At 40.7% G+C, this 26,643-nt stretch overlaps 1 protein-coding gene across 1 annotated transcript in view; it reads left to right on the top strand.

The window, feature by feature from the left end:
* SPTLC3 (serine palmitoyltransferase long chain base subunit 3) overlaps window positions 1–26,643 on the top strand; it is a 141,538-nt gene that overhangs the window by 92,396 nt on the left and 22,499 nt on the right. The window contains exons 8-9 of the mRNA XM_037031364.1: window positions 9,215–9,434; window positions 17,340–17,466. Of these exons, the coding sequence (XP_036887259.1) occupies window positions 9,215–9,434; window positions 17,340–17,466 (347 nt within the window). The remainder of the gene's footprint in view (window positions 1–9,214; window positions 9,435–17,339; window positions 17,467–26,643) is intronic.

Below are 26,643 nucleotides of genomic sequence, written 5' to 3'. Positions count from 1 at the left end.
CTAGAGCCAAGAAACATTATCTCAGAAGTTACTCACTCCTAAATCAGTTCTCAAACAGTCCTAACATTAGAGGAATGGAGGAAGATGTTTCCTATGAGAAAATTATAGAAAAGTGAAAAATACGAAAAGAGGAGAAGGAGGGCTTAACTTCCCAAAATAGAGGAGTGTGTCCACAAAGAAGACTTGAGAATAGAAGTAGCATTTCTTTAAGCCAACTAATCCAGTTTTTCCCAGAGTGCACACTGTTTTCCTTAATTAAATAATAAGCAGCAGATGAAATGTGTCTCTATCCATTTTGGGAAAAAAAAGAAGTGCCTTCTCCCGAATTTAAAATTAGCATCATCGCCAGCAGCAGCAGCGGCACTGTCATCATCATCCTAGCACCACTTTATTCTTTTTCTCCAGTACTTACTGCCCCAACGGTTGATGCTCTCCATGTTCCCAGTGCCCCTGTGGGGTTGCAAAGTTGGCATTTCAAGTTTCTAGAGGGCCACCCCTGCCTCACCCATCAGGAACTCCTGTCAGCCTGTGAGCGTGTCCTGTTTATGAAATCTCTGGGATCACCCTAGAGCAGCATTCTCAGCCAGGGTAAATTCTTACCCAAAACCCACCCCAATCTGAGGCACATTTGGCGATTTTCATTGTCACACCTGCAGAACAGACTGGCGTCTGTCTAGTAAGTAGGCAAAGGCCAGGGGTGCTGCTAAACATCTTACAATGCACAGAATAGTCCCCTGCAACAAAGAATCGTCCAATTCAACTGTCAACGAGGCTGAGGTTGGAAAACCCTGCTGTAGAATAATTGAACTGTTCACTGGCCCTGAACTTGCTACTTTTAGGAAATAATTACACATTGTCTCTGGACTATCATGCCACAGGCATAGATATTTCTTCCTGTGTGGTTTTCGACAGCTGCCAGTCTGGGAGCGGAGCCCTTATCTAAACACCTGTTACTCAGCCCTGGAATATCGGGAGGATATACCAGCTGAGGGAGAGCAGATGGGGCATCTCCATTAATCAGAGTAAACAAAATCCAACTGAAAATAAATAAAACATGACTCCACTAAAGTAAAATTGCATTGTAAGCACATTGATCATGGCTGAAATTAAGTGGACCACCAGCGTTTTACTCTCAAATATTCCCATCAGTAATAAAAGAAATCACTCCAGCAGCAGGTATCGTTAATGGCTACACAGAACCTGCATCCTACCACGATCTCAGGAGGACTGGGTTGCTGGGTGTGGACTTCTGGCTGTAGACCAGCATGGCACCAAACCACAACTTAGGCTTCACTAGTAGTGATGACTGTTCTGTTATCTATCACTGCATAATATAAGGGGGGACCCCCTGAAAAACAGAATTATCTTCTGGAGGGCAGGCCCCTTATAGTACAGGCTCCCTTGCCAGGTGAGTGTTCTAGAGACCCCATCTGTATCAGTGCACCAGCTGGCATTGGTATTGGAGGCAGTTTTCAGCTTTGGTGATTTTTTTTGAAGACTTTCAATGCATTTACCCATTTCATGATGGGTAATTGGTGAGCATACCTGCCCACACCACACTGAATGTTAAGCAGTTTTTGACCAAAAATGGCATGACCCTCCTGCTCCACCCTCCCCGTTCACCTGATCTCTCCCAGAGCAACTTTTTAGTGTATCCTTAGATGAAAAAAAAAATCTTCAAAGGGAAACATTTTGCCGATTTGAAAGAAGTGAAACAAAAAATGGCAGAAACACTAAAAGGCATCAAAATCAATGAGTTAAAAAAAACTGTTCTGAGCAGTGGAAAAAGTCTCAATAGTTATATTACATCAAATGGGGAATACTTTTGAAGGTGATTAGAGTTTAAACATGTAAGAATAAACACACAATTTTTATAAATACATTCCAATGTTTTGCAGTCCCCCCTCTAGACCACTGCACAATATAATGGCTCACACAGCAGCAATGAGTTGTTATTTCCCATGCTACTGTGGGCGGTCTGGACCACCTGAGCAGTTCTCCTTCTGCTCCACATGGTGTTGGTTAGGGATCATTCATGGGGGTGTATTATGCTGGGAGTTCAGTGGGGGCTGGAGCATCCAAAATGGCCTCACCCACTCATTTGGGCTCTTGGCACTGGTTGTTGACTGAAGTGCTTTGTTCTTTCCTCTTCACTAGGATACTGTCTCTATATGTAGTCTTGTCCCATCCAGCCAGAGCTGCCTTACAGAATGGCAGCTGATTCCAAGAGAAGGAAAGCAGAAGCTGACAGCCTTTTAAGGGCCAGGCCCAGAACTGGTGCAGTGCTTCTTCTGCTCTGCCACACTCTATTTGTCAGAGCACATTACAAGGCCTGCCCATATTCAAAAGGAGGGGAAATAGAGCCCACCTCCTGATGGGAAAACTGGCTTAGTGTACAGGGATGGGAAGACTTGCAGGCAGCCATCTTTGGTGGGGTCTACCCAAATGGCTCAATTAACCTTGCAGGTATACACAGAATGAAGTGCCCACTTCCCCTGATGTGCCGTCACGGAAAAGTTCCTTTTAGGTCTCCTGCACAGGAATCTTGTCTTTAAATGAGACTGTGACTAAAAAGCTTCATTCACACCCAGGAGACAGAGCATGTCTTAGGCCTCAGTACCTCCTAGAGCTTCAGTTTCCCCAACTGTAAAATACAGCTAGCCTAAAACAGAGTTTTGGAACATGGATGTTCTCATTTGATGCTGTCACCAGAAAATAAAATTATTTCCCACAAGACTTTCCAGAGGGCCAAGGTTAAGAATGTAAAATCAATAGCTTAATTCATTTTTACTTTTTAGAGATATAATATGGACCCCTACCTTGTTGACATCTATACAAAGCCTCCGTTGAATTTTCACTCCCAGGTTTTTTTAATCTCTTGCTTGTGGTTTCCTACCATTGGCAACATTATCCCGCCACAGAAAACTCACATAAATCAATGTTTTTATAACTCAGGAGAGAACAGTCAACCAAATTAGAAATTTTCAGGCAGGTATCAATGTAGAAAAGGCTAAATACCAAGGCCAAGAAGTCAGTAAGTGCCACAAAAGCAGTTAGATAATAATAATTACAACAAACATAATAGTAATGTCACATCTACAAATAACCTATGTATTACTATTTACATATAGACTGTAGAATAGCCAGGACTTGAAGGGAGACCTGAGATCTGGATTCAAATCTTGCTATTATTGCTGCCTACAGCTGCCTCCCTTTGTAACATTCTTTCCTAAGTAAATGAGGTCCTAGAAGCCGGTGCTTGCCGAAGTCCTGCCCATAGTAAGCTTGCACCCAATGTCATTAAATTTATTTTCAAATAAGAAAGTTGCAACTTGGAATATAAACCATCTATGTAGCCAAGTGGCTTCACTTGCTCTTCACTCACCTCAAGGAGGGGTGTCAGAGGAAGGAAATCATATTGATTTCCTTGCTAAACATTTCACATGTGCCGTCTTGAGTAGTAAGCCTCTCCAGGTCTCTTGAGGTTATTGTAAAGATGAAGATATTGAGGATCTGAGACCTGAATAGCTTGCCCCAGGGCAGATAACTGAGATGAAGCAGAGCTGGGATTCAAACCAGGTGGCCCTGTTGAGACAGAGGCCCAATATAAACAGGAGAGTAAGCTAATGTGTCCACATCTAATGAAGTAAACATGGGAACTGCAAGGTTATCCATTTGACTCTCAGCATTAGCCTAACTAGGGCTTAGTTTCTTTATTTGTAAAATAGGAAGATTGAAACTTGAAGCATAAAATTCCATGACTCCGTAATTTTTGGTTTAAAAGTGCAATGTAATATTTTAGTGTTCTGATTTGTATTGTCTTTTAAGTATTGCTTTGAAATCACACTCTTCTAATTTTATGTTCTGGGAAGTCTAGTTTTTTACTCATTGTGGTTGAGAAATCTCAAAATTATTTAAAAATATACTAAAGAAGGAGACAGGGGTCCCAGATAACATGAAATATAAACTAGCACAGCTGGAGCACAAACTTTTAAAATAAAGTTAACCAAGAAATAACATTCAGCCATTCAAAAAGACATATATGTATCTTTGTATATATATAGAATGGAAAATTGTGAAGTCTCTGAAATGCCATTTCCTCTAGTGGTCCAAAATCTGGACCACTGACAATACATGTTGGCAAGGATGTGTCACAATAGAAACTCTCACTCATTGATAGAAAGAACGCAAAATGGTACAGCCACTTTGGGAGATAGTTTGGTAATTTACAAAATGAAACATGTTCTTATCTACAATCCAGCAATCATTCTCCTCAAAATAGTGTGGGTTTAAGCACTGAAAACTTCCGTGGTAATCTCTAACCTATACCTTTAGCATTTAAACAAATAAAGATGAAGAATAAAAAACACTAGTAACTCTGTTATTAATTGGTCTCAGCTCTTTTTGTTCTCCTTTCCACCTTCTTTTCTCCCCTTGGGTTATACTTTGGGCCCACCAAGGATATTTTTCCACCATGTAAGCTGGCAAGCCACTATTTAATTCCCAGTCCTGCTAGTGGATAATATGGTTTATATCTGGAGGAGATGGTGGTGAGAAGGAGATTTCAAAAACGAGTCCTGTCACTTAGCTAATACATTATGTAATAGAAAAGACATAAAGAAATTATTCACTGGCTCACTGGTTTAAGAATAATTCAGATCCCTGCACAGGGCTTCAAATTAACTGGTGGCATTATTTTTACCTTCAATTGTATTTTAGTTGATTTTCTTCTATTGAAGTCAAAAGAAATAACAACTTTCTATTCCAAAAGAAAGAATTAAACACTCTCCTTGTTTTCTACATTGTTTTTGACAGACATCTCAGCATAGATAGTCTCTATGCACCAAACTCAGCACCCCAAATTAGGTCACAATAAGAAATTGAAGACTTAGTGCAAGTGAATATAACTCTTTATAAATGCTGAGTTCTCCCTACACTCATGTGTGCCCTGCATTAGCTCCAGAAATCAGCAGTATTGTAGAGTCATTAATCTTACAGGGAAAAATATAAACCAGGTGGGCAGACTCCTAACATCAGCTAAGCCAGCCCCAGTGACGGATGGCTAATTAGCCGCTCTGAGTGTCTGCAAATTGTTCAACATTAACTCTGGCTCCTGCCAAATTCAGTTCCAGAACAAAGAATGGTTATTTGTGACATGTTATGTTTCTAGTATATTTGTGTTACCAACTTAAAACATTTTAAAGATGAGAAGAAAATCTAGAATTTTGAGGGCATCAAGCCATTTATTATGTGTGACATCCATATGCTTCTTTCCTAGAAGATGCAATACAGAGCATTGTCAAGGGCTCCCGCCTCTCAAGTTAGGCCTTCTTACAACGGCTTTCTCCCAAGAACAGCAACACCCCACTCAGTGCTCATTTATGTGTGAGATACTTTATCAGCACTATTTCTAGATATTCTTATAAAGAAATTCTAAAGAGGGTCTCATCATCATGCTTATTTTACATACGAGAAAACTGAGGCACAGAATCATGTAAGCTACTCACACCCCCCCATTAGTAAGTGGTAGGGCTACAACCTGAGCTTAGGTAATTAGATGGCTGTACTGCCTCCTCCTCACTGGAAACAACTCTAGCAAGCAATTTATCTAAGAAAATGATGGAATTAACTCACAAACTTAGAAGTTGACACTGTTTGGTCTTCATTTCACTGACATCTAAAAACAGCCATTCAGAACAACTTTGTGTAAAGCAAAAATGTGATAGACGGATTCGTTAAAATTAAGAGCTTAAACAATAAAAATAGTAATAAACAGATAAATAAAAAGCTCTAGTTTTGCAAAAGACAATGTCAAGATAATTAGAAGACAAGCCACAGATGGAGAGAAGATATTTGCAAAAGATACATCTGATGAAGGACTGCTATCTAAAATATAAAAGAACTCTTAAAATTCAATAATAAAGAAACAAACAACCTGATTAAAAAGTAAGCCAAAGCCCTGGCCAGATAGCTCAGCATTATTTGGTTAGAGCATTGTCCTGGTATGCCAAGGTTGAAGGTTCAGTCCCCAGTCAGGGCACAGCCAATAAATGTACAAATAAGTAGAACAACAAATCAATCTCTCTCTCTCTCAAATCAATTAATTTAAAAAAATTGCCCAAAGACCTTAATGGGCCCTGGCTGGTGTAGCTCAGTGGATTGAGCACAGGCCTGTGAACCAGAGGATCACGGTTCTATTCCCAGTCAGGGCACATGCCTGGGTTGCAGGCTAGTTCCCTGCAGGCCAACTCCCAGCAAGGGATGCACAAAAGGCAACCATACATTGATGTTTCTCTCCCTCTCTCCTTCCCCTCTAAAAATACATAAATAAATAAAATCCTTAAAAAAAGGAAATGCTCTCCTTTAAAAAAAAAGACCTTAATGGGTATACAAAGAAGATATACAGAGATATACAGATGGAAATATGCATGTGAAAAGATGTTCCACATCTATAGCATTAGAAAAATGCAAACTAAGACAACAATGAGATACCACTACAGGTACGCATCTATTAGAATGGCCAAAATCTGGACCACTGACAACAATACATGTTGGCAAGGATGTGTCACAATAGAAACTCTCACTCATTGATGGAAAGAATGCAAAATGGTACAGCCACTTTGGGAGATAGTTTGGTAATTTACAAAGTGAAACATGTTCTTATCTACAATCCAGCAATCATATTCCTTGGTACTTACCTAAAGAAGTGGGAAAGATGTGTCCACACAAAACCATCTACATAAATCTTTATAGCATCTTTATTCATAATTGTCAAAACTTGGAAGCAAGCTTTCAGCAAGTGAATGAATAAACTGTGGCACATCCAAAAGTGGAATATTATTCAGCACTAAGAAATGAGCTATCAAGCCATGAAAAGACATGGAGAAAAAGTAAATGCACTTTAATAATGAAAGAAGCTAATTTAGACAGGCTACATAGTGTATGAGTTTAACTGCTGACATTCCAGAAAAGATAAAAGTATGGAAACAATAAGAAGATCAGTGGTTGCCAGGGGTTGAGTGGGGGCAAGGAAGAATAAGCAGAGCACCGTGGAGTTTTAGGGCAGTGAAAATAGGTGGTATGATGAACATGTGTGATGCATATCGTTATATATACATTTGTCCAAACCCATAGAATGTACAACACCAAGAATAAGCCCTAGTGTAAATTACAGAATTCACGTGATGATGTGTCAATGGGGGCCCATCAGCTGTATGAAATGTGCCGCTCTGGCGGGGGATGCTGATAGTGGTGGCAGTTTATGCAGATGCGTGAGGCATGGAGCATGTGGGGGATTTCTGTACTTCCCTCTCAATCTTGCTGTGAACTTAGAACTGCTCTAAAAAACAAAGTCCTTTAAACACACATACACACGCTACCCTTGATCATCATACTCCCTCCAAACCAACACCATCGGTCTGGGTACTTGTACAACCAGCTGGACTGTTTTGATTGAATTGACCTAACACTTAGGTTTATTTTTCTAAATATATTAACTTTAATAAATAAACTAATTAGGAAGAAAGGAAAAGTTCAACTCTGTTTGCATCAGTTGATTAGCTCTTGAACTAAATTGACGGGTTGCTTGAATTGTTTGACAAACTCCTTTGTGAGGTGAGGGTGCTAGTCTGTGTTCTCGTAGGACTCACTTGTCAGTTCACTCAAAACTGTGTGCGATGCAGACACAGCTTACCAAGTGTTCTGAGAACTGACTGAAGTCATTGACTTTCAGAGTAGCCATGGAAATATAAAGTATAATTTTGCTTATTTATGTATTTCATATTTTTCTCATTACTGGAGAACCTGAGGTGTTTTGGCAATTTATAATACCATGAAAAAGTAAGCACTCAGGGCTACAACAAAACAGTTTATCTGCAGCAGTGGTTCTTCACTGTTGTCCCCAACCAGCACCATGGCACGTCCCAGGAGCTTGGTAGAAACGCATATTCTCAGCCCGTCCCAGACCTACTGAATTAGAAAACTCTGGGGCAGGGGCCCAGCCATCTGTGCTCTAGGAAACCATTCAGGGGATTCTGACGTTCACTCAGGACTGACAAGCATTGCCCTGAAGGAACAGAAATAGGGGACACCACCGGATACCTCACATGAACCCTTGATTTCCAATGAGTACAGAGGTCTCCCACATCTGCAGTTTTCCTTTATGCCATTTCGGTCACCTGTGGCAAACCACAGTCCAAAAATATTGAATTCACAGTGCCAGAAATAAACAAGTCATAAGTTTTAAAGTGTGCACCATTCTGAGTAGTGTGATGAAATTTCGCCATTCATCCAGGACATGAATTAGCCCTTTGTCCCGAGTATCCACACTATATACACTCCCTGAACCATTGGTCCCTTAGCAGTCACCTCAGTTATCAGGTCTGGGCAGTTATCGGAGAGAGAGAGAGCAAGAGAAAGACCACATTCACATAACAATTATTACAGTATAGTGCTACAACTGTATTTTGCTGTATTATTGTTGTTAATCTATTACTATTCTAATTTATAAATTCAACTTTACTACAGATATGTATGTATAGAAAAAACAAATGCAGTATATAGAGGGTTTGGACTATCCTTAGTTTCAGGCATCTACTGGGGGTCTTGGAACGTAGCCCCCATAGATGAGTGGGGATGACTGTATTGCATAAAAGATCCTAAGAATTTTCTATTGTGTCTTAATTAATACTATGTGTCCTAAAATAAAGTTATTTTGTGTGTTTTTAATTCCTTTTTTCAATCTCCAGGAGTTTAAGCACTGAGTTTAGGTCAGAGAGGGCGAGAACTGGCCAAATACAGAGTGACAGGCTGATAAGGACAGACTACATGAAGCAATTTAATTAAAACTAGCAAAATACCCAAAATCCATAGTTGTTAGTCTAACTAAACTTGTCATCTTAAAAATAAATTGATCGACAATGCTGTGAGCTAATTGTTTACTTGGGAATTAGCTACAACAGCTCAAAGCACTTAAACCCACTAAATGTAACTTGTTCTTTTCCTATAAAGTACTGCCAGATTAGCCTTGTCAGACTGAGAAGGTTGTCTCAGCCAAAAAAAAATATCCTTTAAGAAGAAAAGAGTGAAACATCTCTGCCATCCCAGACTGGTGTTAGGGCAGGCTGCCTGCAGAATATTGAAAGGGAGACTAACACAGAACTTCCTAGGAGGGTATGTACACACTAGTGATGAACATTTCTCCTTATGCCCCTAGCATGGAAGGTTCCATTGTGCATCTGCCCCAGATCGTGGCTCTAAAGAAGAAATACAAGGCTTACCTCTACATAGATGAAGCTCACAGTATTGGGTCTGTGGGTCCAACTGGCCGGGGTGTAGTGGAGTTCTTTGGAATGGACCCTGGAGATATTGATGTGCTTATGGGCACATTCACCAAAAGCTTTGGAGCATCAGGAGGTTACATAGCTGGAAGGAAGGTAAGAGAGGGGAGGGGCTCCTTGCATCTGTTTAAAACTTGAACAACCCGGGGACATTCTGAAGGGCTTAACTGGGTTCCACGAGAACTCCAGTTCAGTTCACCACACCTCATTTGGTCACTGTATCCCCATGACAGGGGGTTCACAGCCAAGTAGCCCCCAGGATGTCAATGAGCTCACCCTCTGACAATGCAGAGGAACATGTGATGAGTAATCACATTACTATAAAATTAAACTAGAGGTATACACAGGCAAAGACAGCACAAAGGAGAGGGACAATGAACTCTGCAGGCAGTGTGGAAGAAGTCTTAGAATGAATGTCAGTTCTATAGGCCAATGGTGGGGGATGATATTTTTGTATACCAAATCACAAAAATGATAAGGAGATGTTACAAAACTGGAAGCCGTGTGGTTTTCATGGCATGAAAATACAAAGCAACAGTGCAGGCAAAGATCAGATATTCAAGAGGTGAACCTGTGCTACAATGTGGGCTTATAGAGTGTTGACCAAAATAGTAGTCACAAGATTAGAAACCTCCTTTTAAGGGATTTCTCTGCAAAATAATTCTCTCTCACAATTTTGGGTAATTCATGGATCATAGCTCATCATCCTCTAAAACCCATATGCCTTAAAAATTCTGATCTGATGAGATTAGACTGTTAAGTGAGTGTTACCAGGGTCATTCTAATGCCAATATCACCAAGGGGGTTGCCAGAATAAACCAATAAATGTCAAAAGAAATTTTAAAGAAGAGGGAAGCAGAAAGCAAAATGAAATATTCAAAACCTGGGTTTGAGAGATAAAGGAGACAGTTTGCCTACCTCATTGTACGGCAGTTCTATCCACATCCTGATAGCTATCACACAGGCCTACGCCTGTCCCAAAGAGACTGCATGACAGTGGTGTTGGCTCCACCTAGGCAGGCACAGCAAGCCCAAACTAGTGCCACTAGTGCAGGTGGCATCAACGGCTTATCTAAAATTCTGAGTTCCTTGCTTACTGGGACCAGCAGGATCGAGAGTTCAGACTCACAGTAAGCCAGGTGGACAAACCAGGAAGGACAGCTGAAAACAGTGTGGGCATCGAAATCCTGTTATTTAAAACAACTATTTCATTGTGGCCACTTGCCCAGCGATGAGTTGCACAAATGCTTCAGATGTTCAGAGTTTTCAATGTTCTTTACCCTTCAATAAGTACTACTTTTTTTCAAGCTCAAAGCATTGTTCTTCCTCCTATGGGAATTAGCTGGGTGATGCTAAAAACATTAGGAATGCCCAGGGTCCTACGAACTTCAGCTAAATCTGGTGAAAGGTTAAATGTTCCCTTCCTTGAGTGAAAAGGCAGTGGGATCAGAGGGTAGGACTCCTCAGATGTAGGAGTCCCCTTCTCCAGACTACAGTAGTTTGTGAGCTTGTGGTTTTGTGATTACTTTAGCAGCAGTTCTGAGCTAGAAAAATTTTAACCAGGCATAACTCTGTTTCCTGAACTAAAGTCACCTGAATAAACTGAAGCAAGCAGATCCTTGAAATATTGTCAAATTTGGTAGTTGTCACATTTTCCCCCTTAGAGTTTCTTCATTTGATATCACTTTAAACAAAGGTTCATGGTTACCCCGAAGTAAGGACCAGCTCACAGTTTTCTCTCACACTCTCCATCCCAAAGTCAGTAGACTATTTTAAAGGTGTACTTGCTCTTGTCTATGCAACTTCTATTCATCTGGGGTAGATACTGAGCAATTGTGAAAATTATTATTTATATTAATCAGGATGCAGAAAATGTATACAAATCTGTTTGTTTTCTTGCTCTTTAAAATACTCATTTTGTGCATATGGTACTTGGGTACAGAGGATTGAATTATTCCTCCTCCTCTGCCTCCTCCTCCCTTTCCTCCTCCCCTACCTCTCTACTCCTTCATGTTGCCCTGCAGTTTACGAGTTTACCACTAGATGGCAGCAAGAATCAGAAAGTGTTTGGCAGATATCATTAGCCTGTACAGAGTTTCCGTCTTGAAACAGCAAGATGCAAAACCTAGAAAACATAAGGGGTTTTCAAGACATGAAGAGTGAGCAGGAGATAGGAGGTCACTTGAGAAGGTGTATGTATGTGTCATTCCCTGGTGACTTAAAAATCAGTCAGATAGACACCTGTCTGGAAAGGTATTTTTTGGTCAGACTGACAAACCCAGATAAACTGTGGTTTCCTTCCAGCCTAATGAGCTGAGTTCGTTGAGACTTCTGTATCAGCTTTTCTTACCTTCAGTTTTTAAAATTATGTTAACTTTAAATTATGTTTAGTTTCGATTTAAATCATAATGTTTATTCCCCTAGACTTTGAATAACTTTGTGAAGAATTTTCACTTTGTTTTAAACTGCTTTTTTAACTGGGACATAGGGTAGGACAAATACTAATGCTTTTGCTTGAAAAAAATCTTGTTACTTATCTGTTTAAGTAGAATACCACTTTCAGAGCTTCACCATATAAATTTTCCTGGATATTTTTCAGGTTATGTCTCAATTTGATGTGTACCGCAAAAATATACAGGCTTCGAAACCAATCAGTTAAAAGGCAACAAAATTAACCATATAAAATGCTGACATGCCCGTATTAGGACTTTACATTTTTCTGAAACCCTAATAATTTAAATTTTACTATGTTCATTGAGTTCTGAGTAAAACTTGGGAGACTTGAAAATATCACTTGGGTCTAAAAAGCTACAAAACATGACTTACTGGTTCCTACCTCTCTTTCTAAATGTGAATATTAGGGCTGGTTATAGGCAGACTATACATATTCTCACTAACAGTTACTGGGAGGTTCTAGAAATCTTTGTGGAGCTGGTCAAGCTGAGAACTGTATACCTTAGCAATCAGATACATCATGTAAGAAAAGATATTTGGAAACAAACAACAGGATTTTAAAAAGCATTTGATGCTAAGATACTAACACAGAGAGTAGAGATTTTATCTTGGCCTCAGTCTTCCTGTCACAAAGTGTCCTACTAAGTCATCTCTGCTCACTGCAGTTTACTGCCCTGACCTCACGCTTCTCTCCCCACCTCAGGGAAACTGCCAAAAAGTCTCTCAAAGGTCAGCAAGATTTTGCTCTTTTGCTCACCTTGAGTTTGGAGTGGCTATAAGATGATCTGTGAGCAACCCAACTTGGAACATTCTGTTCTTTTAAGATTTGGGGGGTAAAATGTCAGGTACTTATCTTCACTTGTCGGAGTTCCATGCCATGAATGGCTTTTCAAAGAATGCCTGAGATAATGTGGCTAGTTTTCTTATTTCTACTTTTTAATTTTTCTTGATCCAATTGCTGAGGAGATGGGTCAACACTGTAAACCCAGTTTTGATGTCCACATTTTTCTCAGGTATGATCCTGAGTTTTCTTGCACACCTAGTGCTGACCACTGCCTTTCACAGTCTCCACTGGCTGACCAGAGACTTACAGATGAATAAAGCAAAGGTAGCCCTCATGACTGATAGGTTGCAGGGCTGGAATTCTGGAGGAGGGATGTGGGACAGAGCAGCCGAGTTTGGAGTGAGCATTAGCCCCACAAGCGTGTGTGCCAGACGAAGGCAGCCCTCTTGCAGAAGCCAGCTCTGCCCTGTGTGCTCAGCCCTGGCTGTATTTAACAGCCCTTTGAAGTAACTGGGGGTCATGGAATGAACGCCAAGATGTTTATTCTAAGAGTCTCCTGTCTGATTTTCTCAGAAAAGCCACCTTTGTCCTTGAACTCCAGGCCTATGGGTAGAGAAAATAATCAGGATTTTGAAAGTACAAATGGACATGGAAACTTCAGTGTGAGAAGACCTCTAACCTACCCTGAAGGAAGACACAACCCAGACTCGCCTTGCAAAAGACAAAAGCCAAATCTTAATTCGTGGCTCATGGCACCCAATGGGGGAATGCTAAAATGGAATTTAAAAAAAAAGAAAGCATAAAACGAGGCTTTCAGATGCTCTGCAGAAGTTACTCAAAGAACCCCACTTTTCTAACCACACAAGCAAATTAGTCCATGTCTCTACACTCAGACTCTGATAGAAAATGGACTCAGTCTAGAAGAAATAAGATTATGGGCAAGATAGTCTTAACTTTAAAAGGAAGTGATATTGCACTGATGAGGCATTTAATTCAAACTAAGAATGCACGTGGCCTTGGTTTTATGAAATTTCTCAATTTTCGAAGGAAATTTGGGGGGTGAGGACATTGAGAAGAGCCCTTTAGGTATCAAAGCGGCCTTGTTTTGTTTCCTTGTCTGATCTTTGTCAGTGATGCCACAAGTCTACTTTTTTTTCTTCCTAAGAAAGCAGCTTAGTGTCCCCCTGTATACTTCAGGAACCCTCACCATCCTTCCGTAATCCTTAAAACAACCCTGTTCTCCATCGGTATTAGACCATACGTGTTTAACAGACCACCCTGCATTTTCAGAAATGTGTATAACTCTGTTCCCTACTCTCAAAATTTCAGTCTTTTTGGAGATATAAGATTAATAGACATGAAACATTTAATACTGATGCAATTCAGTCTATGGCTTAGTACTATAAATACTTTAGTATATAACGAATTCTCCCGTCCTCCCCCCTAAAAGAGAGAAACAATCCCTCTGGATTAGGAAAAAGTAGAAGTGAAGGGAGGCTTCTCTTTGCCCTCCTGGTCCCCCTTCTTCTGGTCTGAAGAAGTAATAAGTGTGGTTTGAAGAGTGTGGATTCCGGAGCCAGGATCTTTGGGTTCATATCCTTGTTATCCAACCACTATTTAGTTAGATAATTTTCTGATCCTTTCTATGACTCAGCAATCCCATCCAGAAAATGGGGATAAAAATAGTACCTACCTCACAGAGTTATTATGAAACTAAAATGAGTTAACACATAAAGTTCTTAAAATTCATTGGAGCCTCAAGCAGCCAATGAATTTCATCTGTAGATATATCAGTGACTATTTCAGCTATGTCATCTCTTCAAAGTCAAGCAATCTGTCAAGTTTGGGTACACCTTTCTTTAAAGCCTCTGTTTGCCTTTTTTTTTTCACTCAAATAAGGATGAAGTTCTAGACTGAAAATCTTTAGTGTGGTGCCTGGGTCCAATGTGTAGCTACATAAACTTAGAACATTACTCTCTGCAAAATGAGGGAGCTGGGATAAGGGGACTCCAAGGAGCTTTTATATTTTGGTCTCCTCCTTCCATACATTCTCCCAGTTCTAAGAATTTCTTGGTTGAAAATCCAGTGATAAGCCCTGGCTGGCATAGCTCAGTGGATTGAGCATGGGCCTGCAAAACAGAGGATCGCGGTTTGATTCCCAGTCAGGGCACGTGCCTGGGTTGCATGCCGGTTCCTTGCAGGCTAACTACCAGCAGGGGACGCACAAAAGGCAACCATACATTGATGTTTCTCTCCCTCTCTCCTTCCCATCTAAAGATAAATAAATAAATAAAATCTTTTTAAAAAATCTTAAAAAAGAGAAAATCCAGTGATAACTAGCAACAGCATCAGTTATTCACTGTATATTATACCAGATACTATTGTAAGCACTATATGTGTATTAACACATTCGATCCTCATGACTCTGAGGTATTATCATTGTCTCATTTCTCAAAGAAGAAAACTAAGGTACAAAGAGGTTTAATAAATTGCACACAGTCACATATCAGTAAGTGGCAGAGCCAGAGTTTGAACCCAAACAATCCACAGCCTCTGCCGTAACTCCAAGGTCATACTTACCTTCAAGGAGACAACCCCTTATCACTTTTTCTTGGAAGCTCTAGCTTCTCTCTCCACTCTTAATTGACTCCTCCACTGTTGGCTGCTTAAGATGCCATCTCAATTCCTAGTTTTAGCACATGTCTTTGCTTTCCCCTTCTTCTGTGTATATCCAAACCTACCCATTCTTCAGGGCCAGATTACCTCCCTGAAACAGCCCTTTCCTGACTCAGTCCCACAGGAGCCCCTCCATGTCGCCTAGTTGGCTTCCTCAGCATCCTGCTGGGAGGTACCAGCTCTTAACAGAGAAAGAAAACCCTTGCTGCTGCCCAAAGAGAGCACTGAACATAAAGCTGTGAAGGACAGCTCTGCTGAAGCTACTCTGGAAAATGGCTGCCTCTCTCTCTTTGAGCAGCACCCCGACCCAGCCATCCTCCAAAGTGAACATCCCTAATGTCATGTGCCCAGTGCCTCGGGTCATCAGACATACACTCTTCAAATATAGTCAAAATCCCCTAAACAAAAGAGATTCACCAAACAAAAGAATAGATAGGACTTGAATTTTAATTTTAATATAAGTGGATAATACCTGCCAAGAACTAGTTTTTCTATTCTTCTCTTCTTGGACTTCCATACCCAGAACATAGCCCAAATCAAGAAGGTACGGGGTCAGGGGTGGGGAAAGAAAAGAGAAAGAAAAAAAGGAGGAAAGGAGAAAATAGAAACAGAGAAAAACATCAAGTGGAGAATTTGAAATTAAAAGGAGGGAGGGAACCTGAGTAAAAGCAAAGAGGAAGAAAGAAACAAAAAAGGAATGAAAAAAGAATGTAAAATGAAGGAGAAAGGAAAGAAAGAATTCCAGGGAAGAAAGATCCCATGAAAGATGGGATTTAGAGTGAAGGGCATATTGAAGAAGGCAGGAAGGAGAAAATGGACCTACTGGTTCCCTGCATGGGCCAGGTAGAGGCATCATGCCACCAACCAGCTGGGAAGCAGGTAACTCTCTTTACTGAAGATGATGAGCAGTGAATGTTTAAAATGCTTATGAACAACCATGCCACCAAGACCCCAACAGAGACAGAAAAGTGGAGGGTGGGGCACAGTCCCAGGCTCAGAGGCGGGATGGATATAGCCAATGAAGCGAGGATTATGAAGAGGGTTTATGGGTTTGCCCAACACAGAGTTTCCCCCATCCCAGTTCACCTAGAAGAGGGAATAATTAGAAAGGACCCTTAAGTGGGATTTTAAATTGTCTTGTTGTCCTAGAAGAGAAGGTGGCTGATCCTCTACAGACCCCACTGCTAATATAGAGAGCCATCATCAGTGCATTAGCTTTTCTGCAGAGCACCCTGAAGGTCCCAGGTAATGAGCTAGTACAGGTGGGCAGATAGATGGTATTCCCAGCTGGAGCTGAGTGCCTCCAGCTGAGTGCTCTGAGGCCCTCCTGACTGTGACATTAGGTTATTGGACCTTCTTTAGGCTCTCAGCAGGCTTACATGGGACCTTACATTGAGCTTCAGGAGTCAGACACACAGGCGGAGAATCATTCCTCCCACTGACACTGAAAACAAGCTTTCTGTAGTGAGTTGGAACTCCAAATAATGTTGCACAAAATCGCAGTAGTTTCCTATTGCCCAAGGCATAACCAGTTCTCCCTTCTGCCACTCCAACCGCCCCACCCAAGTTTTCGTTTGCTCTATATTTGTCTTTATTCTTCAAGACCTAATCAATTTCACTTTCTTTCTGGAACTTTCCCTATCTATTCCAACTAGCAAATACCCCCTCTCTTTCCTATGCATATACTAGTTTATATGGCGTATTACGTTTCCTACCATTACTTTTCCATGGGCACAATTTAATGTAATATCCTCAATGACAAGATCACACTCTGTGTTCTTTGGACACTCCGGAATACTAAGCACTCAACAAATGTTTGGGAAATATTTTTTCTTTTACACATCTGGTTTGGCCTTATAGATCTCAACTCCAAATTTACATCCTCTACCAAATACTTCCTAGGTTTGTGAGAGAGAAACTAAGAAAAGGGATAGACAAATGTTTGGTAATGCCCACTGAAAACTGGGCCACATTCAAGAATCAAATGTCTTATGCTATAATGAAATGGGGTTGGGACAAGAGGTGATTATCACCACCAACAGTGAGATTTAATTGCCTTCTTTTTGGATTTTCCTCCTTTATTAAAGGACGTGGTGGATTATTTACGGGTTCACTCACATAGTGCTGCTTATGCTACATCCATGAGCCCCCCAATAGCAGAGCAAATCATCAGATCAATGAAATTCATCATGGGACTGGATGGAACCACGCAAGGTAAGAGGGCCTGCAGTGAGCAGAGCTCCCATAAAATCCTTTCATAGACCTCTCCCTGTGTCCTCTTGCCCCATCAAGTGCCCTCTTCTAAAATATATACCTTTGAGTTAATGTATCTGAATTTGTAAATCAAGCCATGTGTACATAAATAGTACCTAATACACATCATACCTAGTACATAAATGTACCAAAACTGCTGTCAGCACACAAAAAAAGAAATGCTTTTTTTAAAGCAAAGTTTTTCATTTGCCTCTTGATGTGATCAGCACATTTGGATAGTTTTGTGTAATTAGTTGCGTTAAAATGAATCAAGCCATGGTGTGTGTTTGCCTGTGCTTTCTCGTACCTGTCAGTCAGTTTAATATACTTTTTTTATCTATCCACCTCGTTCTTTCTTTTACTTTTTCTTTCTTTCACGGGAGAAGAAATCCACCCCTGGCCATTTGAGAATATATAGACAAAGCAATGCACAATAACCTTCCAGCCATTTCTTTGCCGTTGGGTCACCGCAGCCAACCCAAATGGGTTGGCTCAACCTAAATGAACTTAATCTTCTTTGTGAAAAATTGTTTCATCAAAACCCTCTTGGAAACCTCCTTCTCTCTTACATATATAGTTTATAGGGCTTCTACTACATATTACAGTGTAGGTAACAGTAATAAATAAGGCCATTCTTGCTGCCAGGCAATTTAGTAAGTCTTTTTGTGAAAGTAGCAAATTATCCTGGGCCAGAACTGACCCCTGGGATAAACAATCCATGTGTCCCACCCCACCTCCCAGCTGATATGAGGTCCTATTATTTACCTCACAAGTAGTTCAACCTTACAAGCCTACTACTTCAGGGGAGGCCTGGGGAAACTCATCATTTTTTTTAAATTCTATCAAAGCAGTAGAATATTCTCATACAAATTTACCCAGAAGCCCGCTACATAAAATAGATTAGAATAGGGTTAGTGGTTCTAATCTCCAAACTGACAGCCCCTTCGACTTTTCTTCTGAGCTCCAGTGGTCCCCAGGTCACTAATTTGAAAGCCCCCAAGGGAGAGCTTTCTCACAAAAGCAGGAAAATGGCTTGCAGAGAGATTTTGTTTCTCCTCCATGTAAAATGCAGGGATTGATTGATCTCTAAGGTCCTTTCCAGCCTTGTCTTTTGGGTTTTATGATTCTGTGTTTTATTGAACAGTCTGTGTGAAAAGGAAATGAAAATCCAATCTAGGGAAGCCACATGGTGTGATGGTTAAAGGCATAGACTGAAAGCAGCTGCTTGATTTTGACACCTAGGATACTAGGTAGCCTGAGGCAAGTGACTTAACTTATCTGTTTAACCCTGAGCAAGTTCCTTCTGTGTGCTTCAGTTCATCCAGCTGTAAAAGGAGGGAAATTTTATTGATGAGTTAAGGTTTTTATGAGACATGTAAAATGCTTAAAATTATGTTTGAAAACAATTATATAGTGAGTACTATATAATTGCTTGCCATGTTATTTGCTGTTATTCCTGAGGTGTTTGAGAAGTATTTGGACCATTGTCTCAGGGCTGCTATAGGAAGGATTCTTATGACAGAAGTGAGGTAAGACTACACATACTCCAAGGTCCTGCATTAGTCAGGATAAGTTAACTTATGCCACATAACAAATACACTTTGAAAATCTCAGTGGCTTAATAAAACCAAGGTTTATTTCTTGTTTGTACCACATTTGATACAAATCAGACACCTCTGCACAGTTTGCCTCCATGGGGACGGTGACTCACACTGCCACCAGCTGGAGGTTTGGCCACCTCAGCCTGTGGCCTACATTGGCTAGAGAAAGAGAGCATCAGCCCAGAAGTAAGACTTACCACCTTGCCCTCAATGCACTGGCCAAACCTAGTTACATGGCCACATGCAAACTTGAGGAGTGTAATAAATTGGATATGATATGGATAAGTAGATTTGTTTCAGTCTCTTAAAACTAAAGCTAAGAATAGAGCTATTTCCATGCCATGTGAGCTGTCATGTTGTGGAAAAAGCTGGCCTACCACCTCTGGTTTCTCATGAAGCCATTTAATGATCTTGAACGTCATGCATCTCTTAATGGAAAACAATAATTTGAGATGTAAGTTAAAGAACGGGTTAAGTAAATTGCCTTACAATTACCAGAACTATCCTTTGCACTTATATTAGAAATGAATAACTAGAAAAAAGTTATTCTTAAAATTAGCCTATTTCTTAAGCCCTTTTGTGTGTGTGTTATCAGAGTCAGATGATTTGTATGTATGCAACTTGACAATCATTTTCTTTCCTCTGGGTTGGTTTACGACTTCATCCCAGAGAGAAGTCATTCTGTGTATTTGATCACAGTTGAAGATCTGCAGAAAAATTGCATTCAAGATATAATCACTTATCCTTTGATAGTTGTCTATCATCAATATTTATTCCTCTGAGGTTGGAGATATTTCCCTTGGTTTTCTCTCTTAGCTTTAAAGTTAAAGAATTATTTGGTTATTATTTTTAACTGCCCAGTTAAAGTTTCTCCCTTCACTACTCTTGTCATTTTAAGAGAGAAAAGAGATAAATATACAAGGGAAGGCTATGTGGCTAGCCCGTCTCCTTAGCAAGATCGGAGAACCAGGGAGAAAGAGAGGACAGTTTCTTTTCAAAGGAATGAACAAATGAAAGTAGGAGGAAAGAAAATTGAAGGAATCATCAGCCAGGTTTCAGATGGTTCTGCCTGACGCCTCTTTTGAAGAATTCAAAGGCACGCACTGAATGATCATGCTGGCCTCATTTACGACAATGCCTGCTTTAAATAAAATGAGCAGGACAGGTTAGGAATATTACGGTAACTCACCCCTTTCTGCTGAGGTAGACAGACTCCCCGGGTAAAGTTGCCCCATGCTCAAAGGGAAGCACTATGTCATGCCGATGCCGCTTTACAGGATCTAAGAAAGAGGGCCCGGCTCCGAGCCTTCATCCTCGGCCCACTCCGCTGCCACTGTGATTGGAGCCTTTCAAGGCTTTGTTTCGGGGTTGAGTTTGGGGAGCGGTTGGCCAGATCTCTTTTTTGATGAATGTCTTCACTTTAATCTGCAATGCAAAGCCATGCGCTTCAAAGAAAGGCAAGCTACAGGAATAAGGTCAGTATTCCTTTGAAGCCAAGGTTCAAAGATGAAATAGCAGTCCCAGTGAAATGACAGTGTTTATGCACAAACAAGCACCTCACTCTGCAGCCAGGCTGCTCGTGGGGTTAATGCACACAGGCTGAGGGGCTGCTGGTCGGTCGCGCGTGCGTTCCACATGCACCGAGGCCCTTTTCATCTCCCGTTCTGTCACTGTGCAGCACAATGAGACCAAAGTGAAGATTTGGTTTCTCCATCTTAATGGATGTTGGGTGGTCCACCAGCAAAACCAATGCTGTAAGCCCCTTGAGGCCTAGAAATATGTCTTGAATTAATTTGGTGTTCTTCTGAGTGTTAAAGCCAGTGCTCAGCTTAATAAATATATCATGACTCAACTTCCAACTCGCCAGCCTACTCGATTTCAGTGTCAGTGCTATGCTAAACAACATCAAGGGGATGTTTATCTCATAGGGCTAGGAGCCCGGAATCAGTTCCACACCAGTTGGGGCTGCTGAGGGGACCGCCTCAGTGATTGGCGTACCTTTTAAAGAGGTCCAGAAAGATTGCAGTGCCGTCGTTTTCTTCTAGACAGACGTGGATACAAGCAACCACAGAAGTGTGAGCCCCAAACCACACCAATGCCTCTCCTAAAGCAAGCATTGTCAAAAATTCTTATTATTTGTTTAATCTGTGATGAATATTTTACAATTAGTACGTCAACGTTCTTTATGAGAGCTCCCAACCTTGTCCCTGCCTTTCCACCCTTCCTTTCCGCAGTTCTGGGTACCCTTTCACTTCTCAAATCACAGGAGGATTAGGGGCGTGTGTTCTGCAACTGGGCTGCTTCAGGCACAGTCCCCCACTTACTATTTGCTCCATGACTGGCAAGGTGCTTACCCTCTTTAGCCTCAGTTCCTTCATCATAAATTGGGGTTGTCAGGAGGATTCAACGATGCCATGTAGATCCTGAACTTAGCATGATGCTTGATACACAGTAAACACGCAGGAACTTGAGTACCCAGCAGAGTCACCTGGAGGGATGCTGGAGGGATTCTTATTGCATCTCTCATAAGCTCCCAAGTGATGCTGATTCTGCTGGTTGAGGTATCACACTCGGAGAACCACTACTGTATGATGGCCTCATCATCAGGTATCCTCTCCTGTCAGGCACCAGTGGACTGTGCATTTCTTATAGAGAGAGACTATCATCATATCACCAATGATCAGCACAGCACTTGATGCATAGTAGGCCTCCAATACATGCTTTCAAGTTGAATTAAAAAGAATTGTCCCAACCCCCAACTGTGCATTGCCATGATTCAGGTGCAGATAAAATATCTGTTGTCATCTTTTCATCAAAAGACCAACAAAATCTCTCAACACTTGGTACGCTGTCTCAGAGACTAAACTTGCTCATTGAGATCAGCCTTTTTTTTGAGGGGGTGGAATTCTTGCCTAAGTCCGTGTCTAGTTTTGTTCATTATATTTATATGCTAATCATAATGCCACAGATGTCAGAAAAAGTTGCCCATGTGTTCCCATCCACCTGAAGTGTGGGAACTACCTGATGGGAAAGAGAAAATGACTGCAAATTGTAGTACAGCAGTGCTTCTCAAAGTGAGAAGTGCAACAAGCATTCCTGAGTCAGAAGCACTGAGGGTAGGTCAGCAGTCTCGTTTCACCATCCCTGCAGGTGCTTCCGATACAGGCTCAAGTTCTAGAGGCATATTTCTATGTAAAGGAGAGGAAACAGGTGAGGGTATTGCACAGCGGGAAGTAAAGAGAAAGAGGATGGAATTCTAGCAGATGTAGGCAGGGGTAGATGACCTAGCAGAGTAGGAGGGGGGAGTACAGGCAAAAAAATAAGAGAAAACCCAGGGTGGAGAGGGAGCTTAAAACACATTTCAATCTACTTTTTTTTTAACCCCCCTGCCCCTCAATTCTGTTCACTCAGTTACTGCAAGCACCTCCCTGTGACTTCTCAGTGCTTGTTACCACTCTGATATCAGGAATAGCCAAGAGCCTTATGCCTTCATGAACTATATGTCCCCCACAACAGGATCCCCTTAAACCTGTGCTTTCATATAATTTTTTGAAGTTTGTAAAGTCATTAGTAGTTTATAGCCACGACATTGATTATATTATTTGATTTGATAGTAGGCATCTGGTAGAGATACTGCCGTTTTTCTGATACCTCATGCCTCCTGGTAAATTCTTTCTCTTTTCAGTGCATCTTTAACAGGTGGTAGGTGAGCAGGGAAATCCCCGATGGGTGGCAACTGCTAAATTTCAATTATGATAAATTAAGGTTAAGTTAAATTATGATAAATTCATAACTTAGAAAGAATGGCTTTTCCTACAATTAAGGGGGGTCTGCTTGACTTTACACTGTAATTATCACCCTCCTGTTAGCTACTCTTTTTCCTGCTGTGATGGTTACAGTTTTGATAACACACTTTTCTAAGAAAAGATGGTCTATGCAGCTTCATGCCACTGTGGAAGATCAGATACTAAGATTCTTGTTACACTTCCAACTTCATATTCCTCAGTCATCTCAGATATTATCAACCAAATGTGGATACTATCCATATATTACCTCAATTCTCTATTCTCAATTTAAAGAAAAGCTTGCTAAGCCTTTCAGAGTATAAAATCCTGTTTTTGGTGAACTTTAGAAAGGTCAGTTAGAAAAAGATGAGGAAACTGAGTCTGAAAATTAGAACTAAGTACCTCCAGTATGTCCCAGCAGAAGCAATTCTTCCCAAGATGAGCTGCCTTTGCCCATTAGAAAATTAAAAATGTGACCAGCCCAGGACCTAAGGGGGAAGTATTAGACAGACACATTCCCCAACAGAGGGCCTCCTCACACTAAATCTTTCTGAGATTTTAGTTCTTGCTTGACTTGGGAGGCATTCAAAACATTCCATCTGTGAAGAAGTTGTTACCTCGGCCCTAAACCTCTGTTTGCACTTCACGTACTGCCTTTGGCAAGTCTGGGGAATTAAGGCTCTCGGTAATGGGATTATTCTTTTTTCCTCTAAGTATCTGGCTCTGGGAGGAAGACTCTCTGTTCCTGACCTGGGGAAGGGATGTCCTTTAAATCCACACTTGGTTATATTATGGTGCCATTATTTTATGGTGATGTTGCCTATTCTAAAACTAAAACCAAATATCCCATCCCTTCATTGCAAACTCCCTTAACTGAGAATATCTGAAGTGCTAAAGATGACTGTGGTTTCTATGCAAAAAAAAAAAAGGAACAAGAAATGGAAAGGGGCATGTGTTCTGGTAGCTGAAGAAGTTCGAATCCTATTAAAAAACGGATAAGTCAAAAATTGTCACTGATAAAATTTTTCTTAGCCCCACAAACAAAGAGACAAATGTTCTACAAAATTGAAGAAAACAGTTGGGGCCTTCTCTGATTATCCTGTGGCTCATCATCTTCCCTCATATTTGACCTCTTCACCACCACACAGACCTTTCTTGCTCCTGACCCCATATACAAATGCCCTTGTCCTTTCTGCTGTTTGACCTCATCTCTCAGAACAGTCCAAGACCGCAACTTGGAGCCCAGATGATATATGGAGCCAGAACAGCTTGGAATGGGGTTGCATGCTGTAGTGACCCTCCTGGCTCCTGTCACCAACCCAGAGGGACCTTCCCTCAACCACCCATTCTAAAATACACCCCTTTCTTTGTAAGTTACTCTATCTACCCCCTTATTCTGCACCATTTTTCTTCACAGCACTAATTACCACCTGAGATTTGTCTGTCTCCTCCAGGAGAATACAAGTGCTGTGAAGGCAGGGACACTGTCCTCAACCTCCAACTTCAAGCAGCAAATGTCGGCTGAATGAATGACCTCGTTCACTGTAAGCTTTGGCCATATCCCATCAACTACTCACCAGGCATTGGTACCTCCAGTATGCAGGCTTGTTGTATTTCTTCTACCTGCATGGTCCTTATCTCTCCCCACAACCCACTACACTCATTCTTTACCTTCTGAGTCCCAGTTCAGCCTTCTAAGCCCTTTCTCAATGGCCACAGCCAGAAAATAATTTGTTTCTTCTCACTTTCATGCAGTGTATCGCTTCTATGATGTTAGTCTTACACACTCCACTCTAGCCCTTCAAATAGGCAGTGATTAGTTAAATAATTGAGCCTTAAGAATCAAATATATGAATGAATGAACCAAGGAATACTGAATGACCTGATTTAGTGTTTGAAGGAAATTTCCTGGATAAAGCTTAAACTCTAATAATGATCTTAATTTCTTCAGAGGTTATCTATAGAGTTATTTTGGTTCAAATACTACAGTTATAGTCACTTCCTCGGCTATACATAGGCCAAAAATCTAAAGTTCATACATAGGCCACATAAATAGGCCAAAATCTAAACTTCCTTTTCTGTTTTGTGATAAATGGTTTTAGATTATTGTATATGTGCTAAATCTTTGTCTAGATACTATCTAATACACAGGTGAGTAAGCTGGATAATTCAAGCCAATAATGCCCAAATAGCAGAAGTAAAAAATGGAGTTTTTCCTTTTGTTATCCAAGCAGTTAGCTGAATCCCTCACTTAAGCTTTCCTATGGAAACACTATCCAAAACTCGGAGGTGCATTTGATATTTTCATACACGGTAATCAGCAAAGACTGGACAGTAACTCATCTCTGTCCAAGTTGAAGTACTTTTCTAAAATAGAGGAGAGTAAGTTGATTCTTAAGTATACAGAAGCAGCATTTTCCACTGAGTATGCTGGAGGGGCTTTCTTCTCACCTCTTCCCCATCTTGATAATGATGTGCATTTAGGATTTTCTTCAGTCAAGAAATGTCATGTTTTCATGACATTACATGGTGACAAGTAATGAGAGGTTGAGAATCTAAAATTCCCACAGAAAAACTGAGTTTCCCTTTACACCATGCAGCCAATGAAAAGTAGAGAGCATTAGTATTTTGAATCCTTGAGAGTTTTATAGCATCTTCTTTTATAAGGCCAGTATTAGTTAAGGTATATCAGTAAATTATTTGCCATAACAGACAAACCCCAACATATCTGTGGCTTCGCGCAATAGAAATTTAATGTTTGCTCATACCAAGCCCAGAATGGGTGTTTCTGTTAAGCAGGTTCTTCTTCTAGGAACCCAGCCTCCTTCCCTCTTGTGGTTCCCTGTGTGGTTCAAGCTTCCCTCCAGCTTGAACATATGGCTTCCAAGATTGTCACCAATGTGGTAAGGACCACAGAAGATCATGTGTATGTGATGTTTCCAGAGGCCATAACTGAAAATACACATTTTATTTTTGTCCACATTCGATTGGCCATAACTCAGTCATGTGTCCTTGTGTAACCACAAAGGAGCCTGGAGAATATAGTTTGCTATCTGCCTCAGCCAGGTAAATGGGTTTGGTGAATAGCTACCTAATCTTTGCTTTAGTGCTTAACATTAGTCCAGTATATTCTCTCCCCCTGACATTCTGATGGGTGTATTACTACTGTAGAAAGACACTGTGTATTTTAGACAGTTTCCTAATCTTTCTCAGTTGACTTAGCAAATAAACTCTTAACCTGAAATGGAATAAAAGTAGCTAAGGACAAAAGAAAAATAAAGCCCAAAATACCCAAGATGAATCTCTTCTCTTTTTATAGGGATTTTGGGGGCTTCTCATCTGGCTTTTACTACAATCACTTCTGCTTCTTTTTTGCAGAACCTAGTCCCAGGCCATGGCAGGGATTGAGATCAATATCGTTATTATGTTGCTAAATTCCCCAATGCTGTGTATTATTTGAAGGGAGAAAATGGACCCTTGGAATAATGCTTCCCCAGAAGAAATTAAAATAGCATGAAATTGGAATAGCTCTGGATGTGAGGCCAAAACAGGAGAGAATGTATATTTTGGAAATAGTAACACACTCTCAGACATTCAGGAAATTTTTTTCAAAAGGGGGGGTTGTTATAAGACAGAAAATTATGAATTGCATCATTATCAGAAAATTGTGAATTGCACTTTAAAACATGCGATTTAAAACATAGACATTTAGGCCAGTTATCTGAATTAAATGAGTTGGTTTTGAGTCACCC

Source organism: Sturnira hondurensis, unplaced genomic scaffold (genome assembly GCF_014824575.4).
Source record: "Sturnira hondurensis isolate 20B ecotype Veracruz unplaced genomic scaffold, ASM1482457v3 Scaffold0001813, whole genome shotgun sequence".
NCBI classification, from domain to species: Eukaryota; Metazoa; Chordata; class Mammalia; order Chiroptera; family Phyllostomidae; genus Sturnira; species Sturnira hondurensis.
This window is presented reverse-complemented; position numbering and strand designations above follow the sequence as displayed.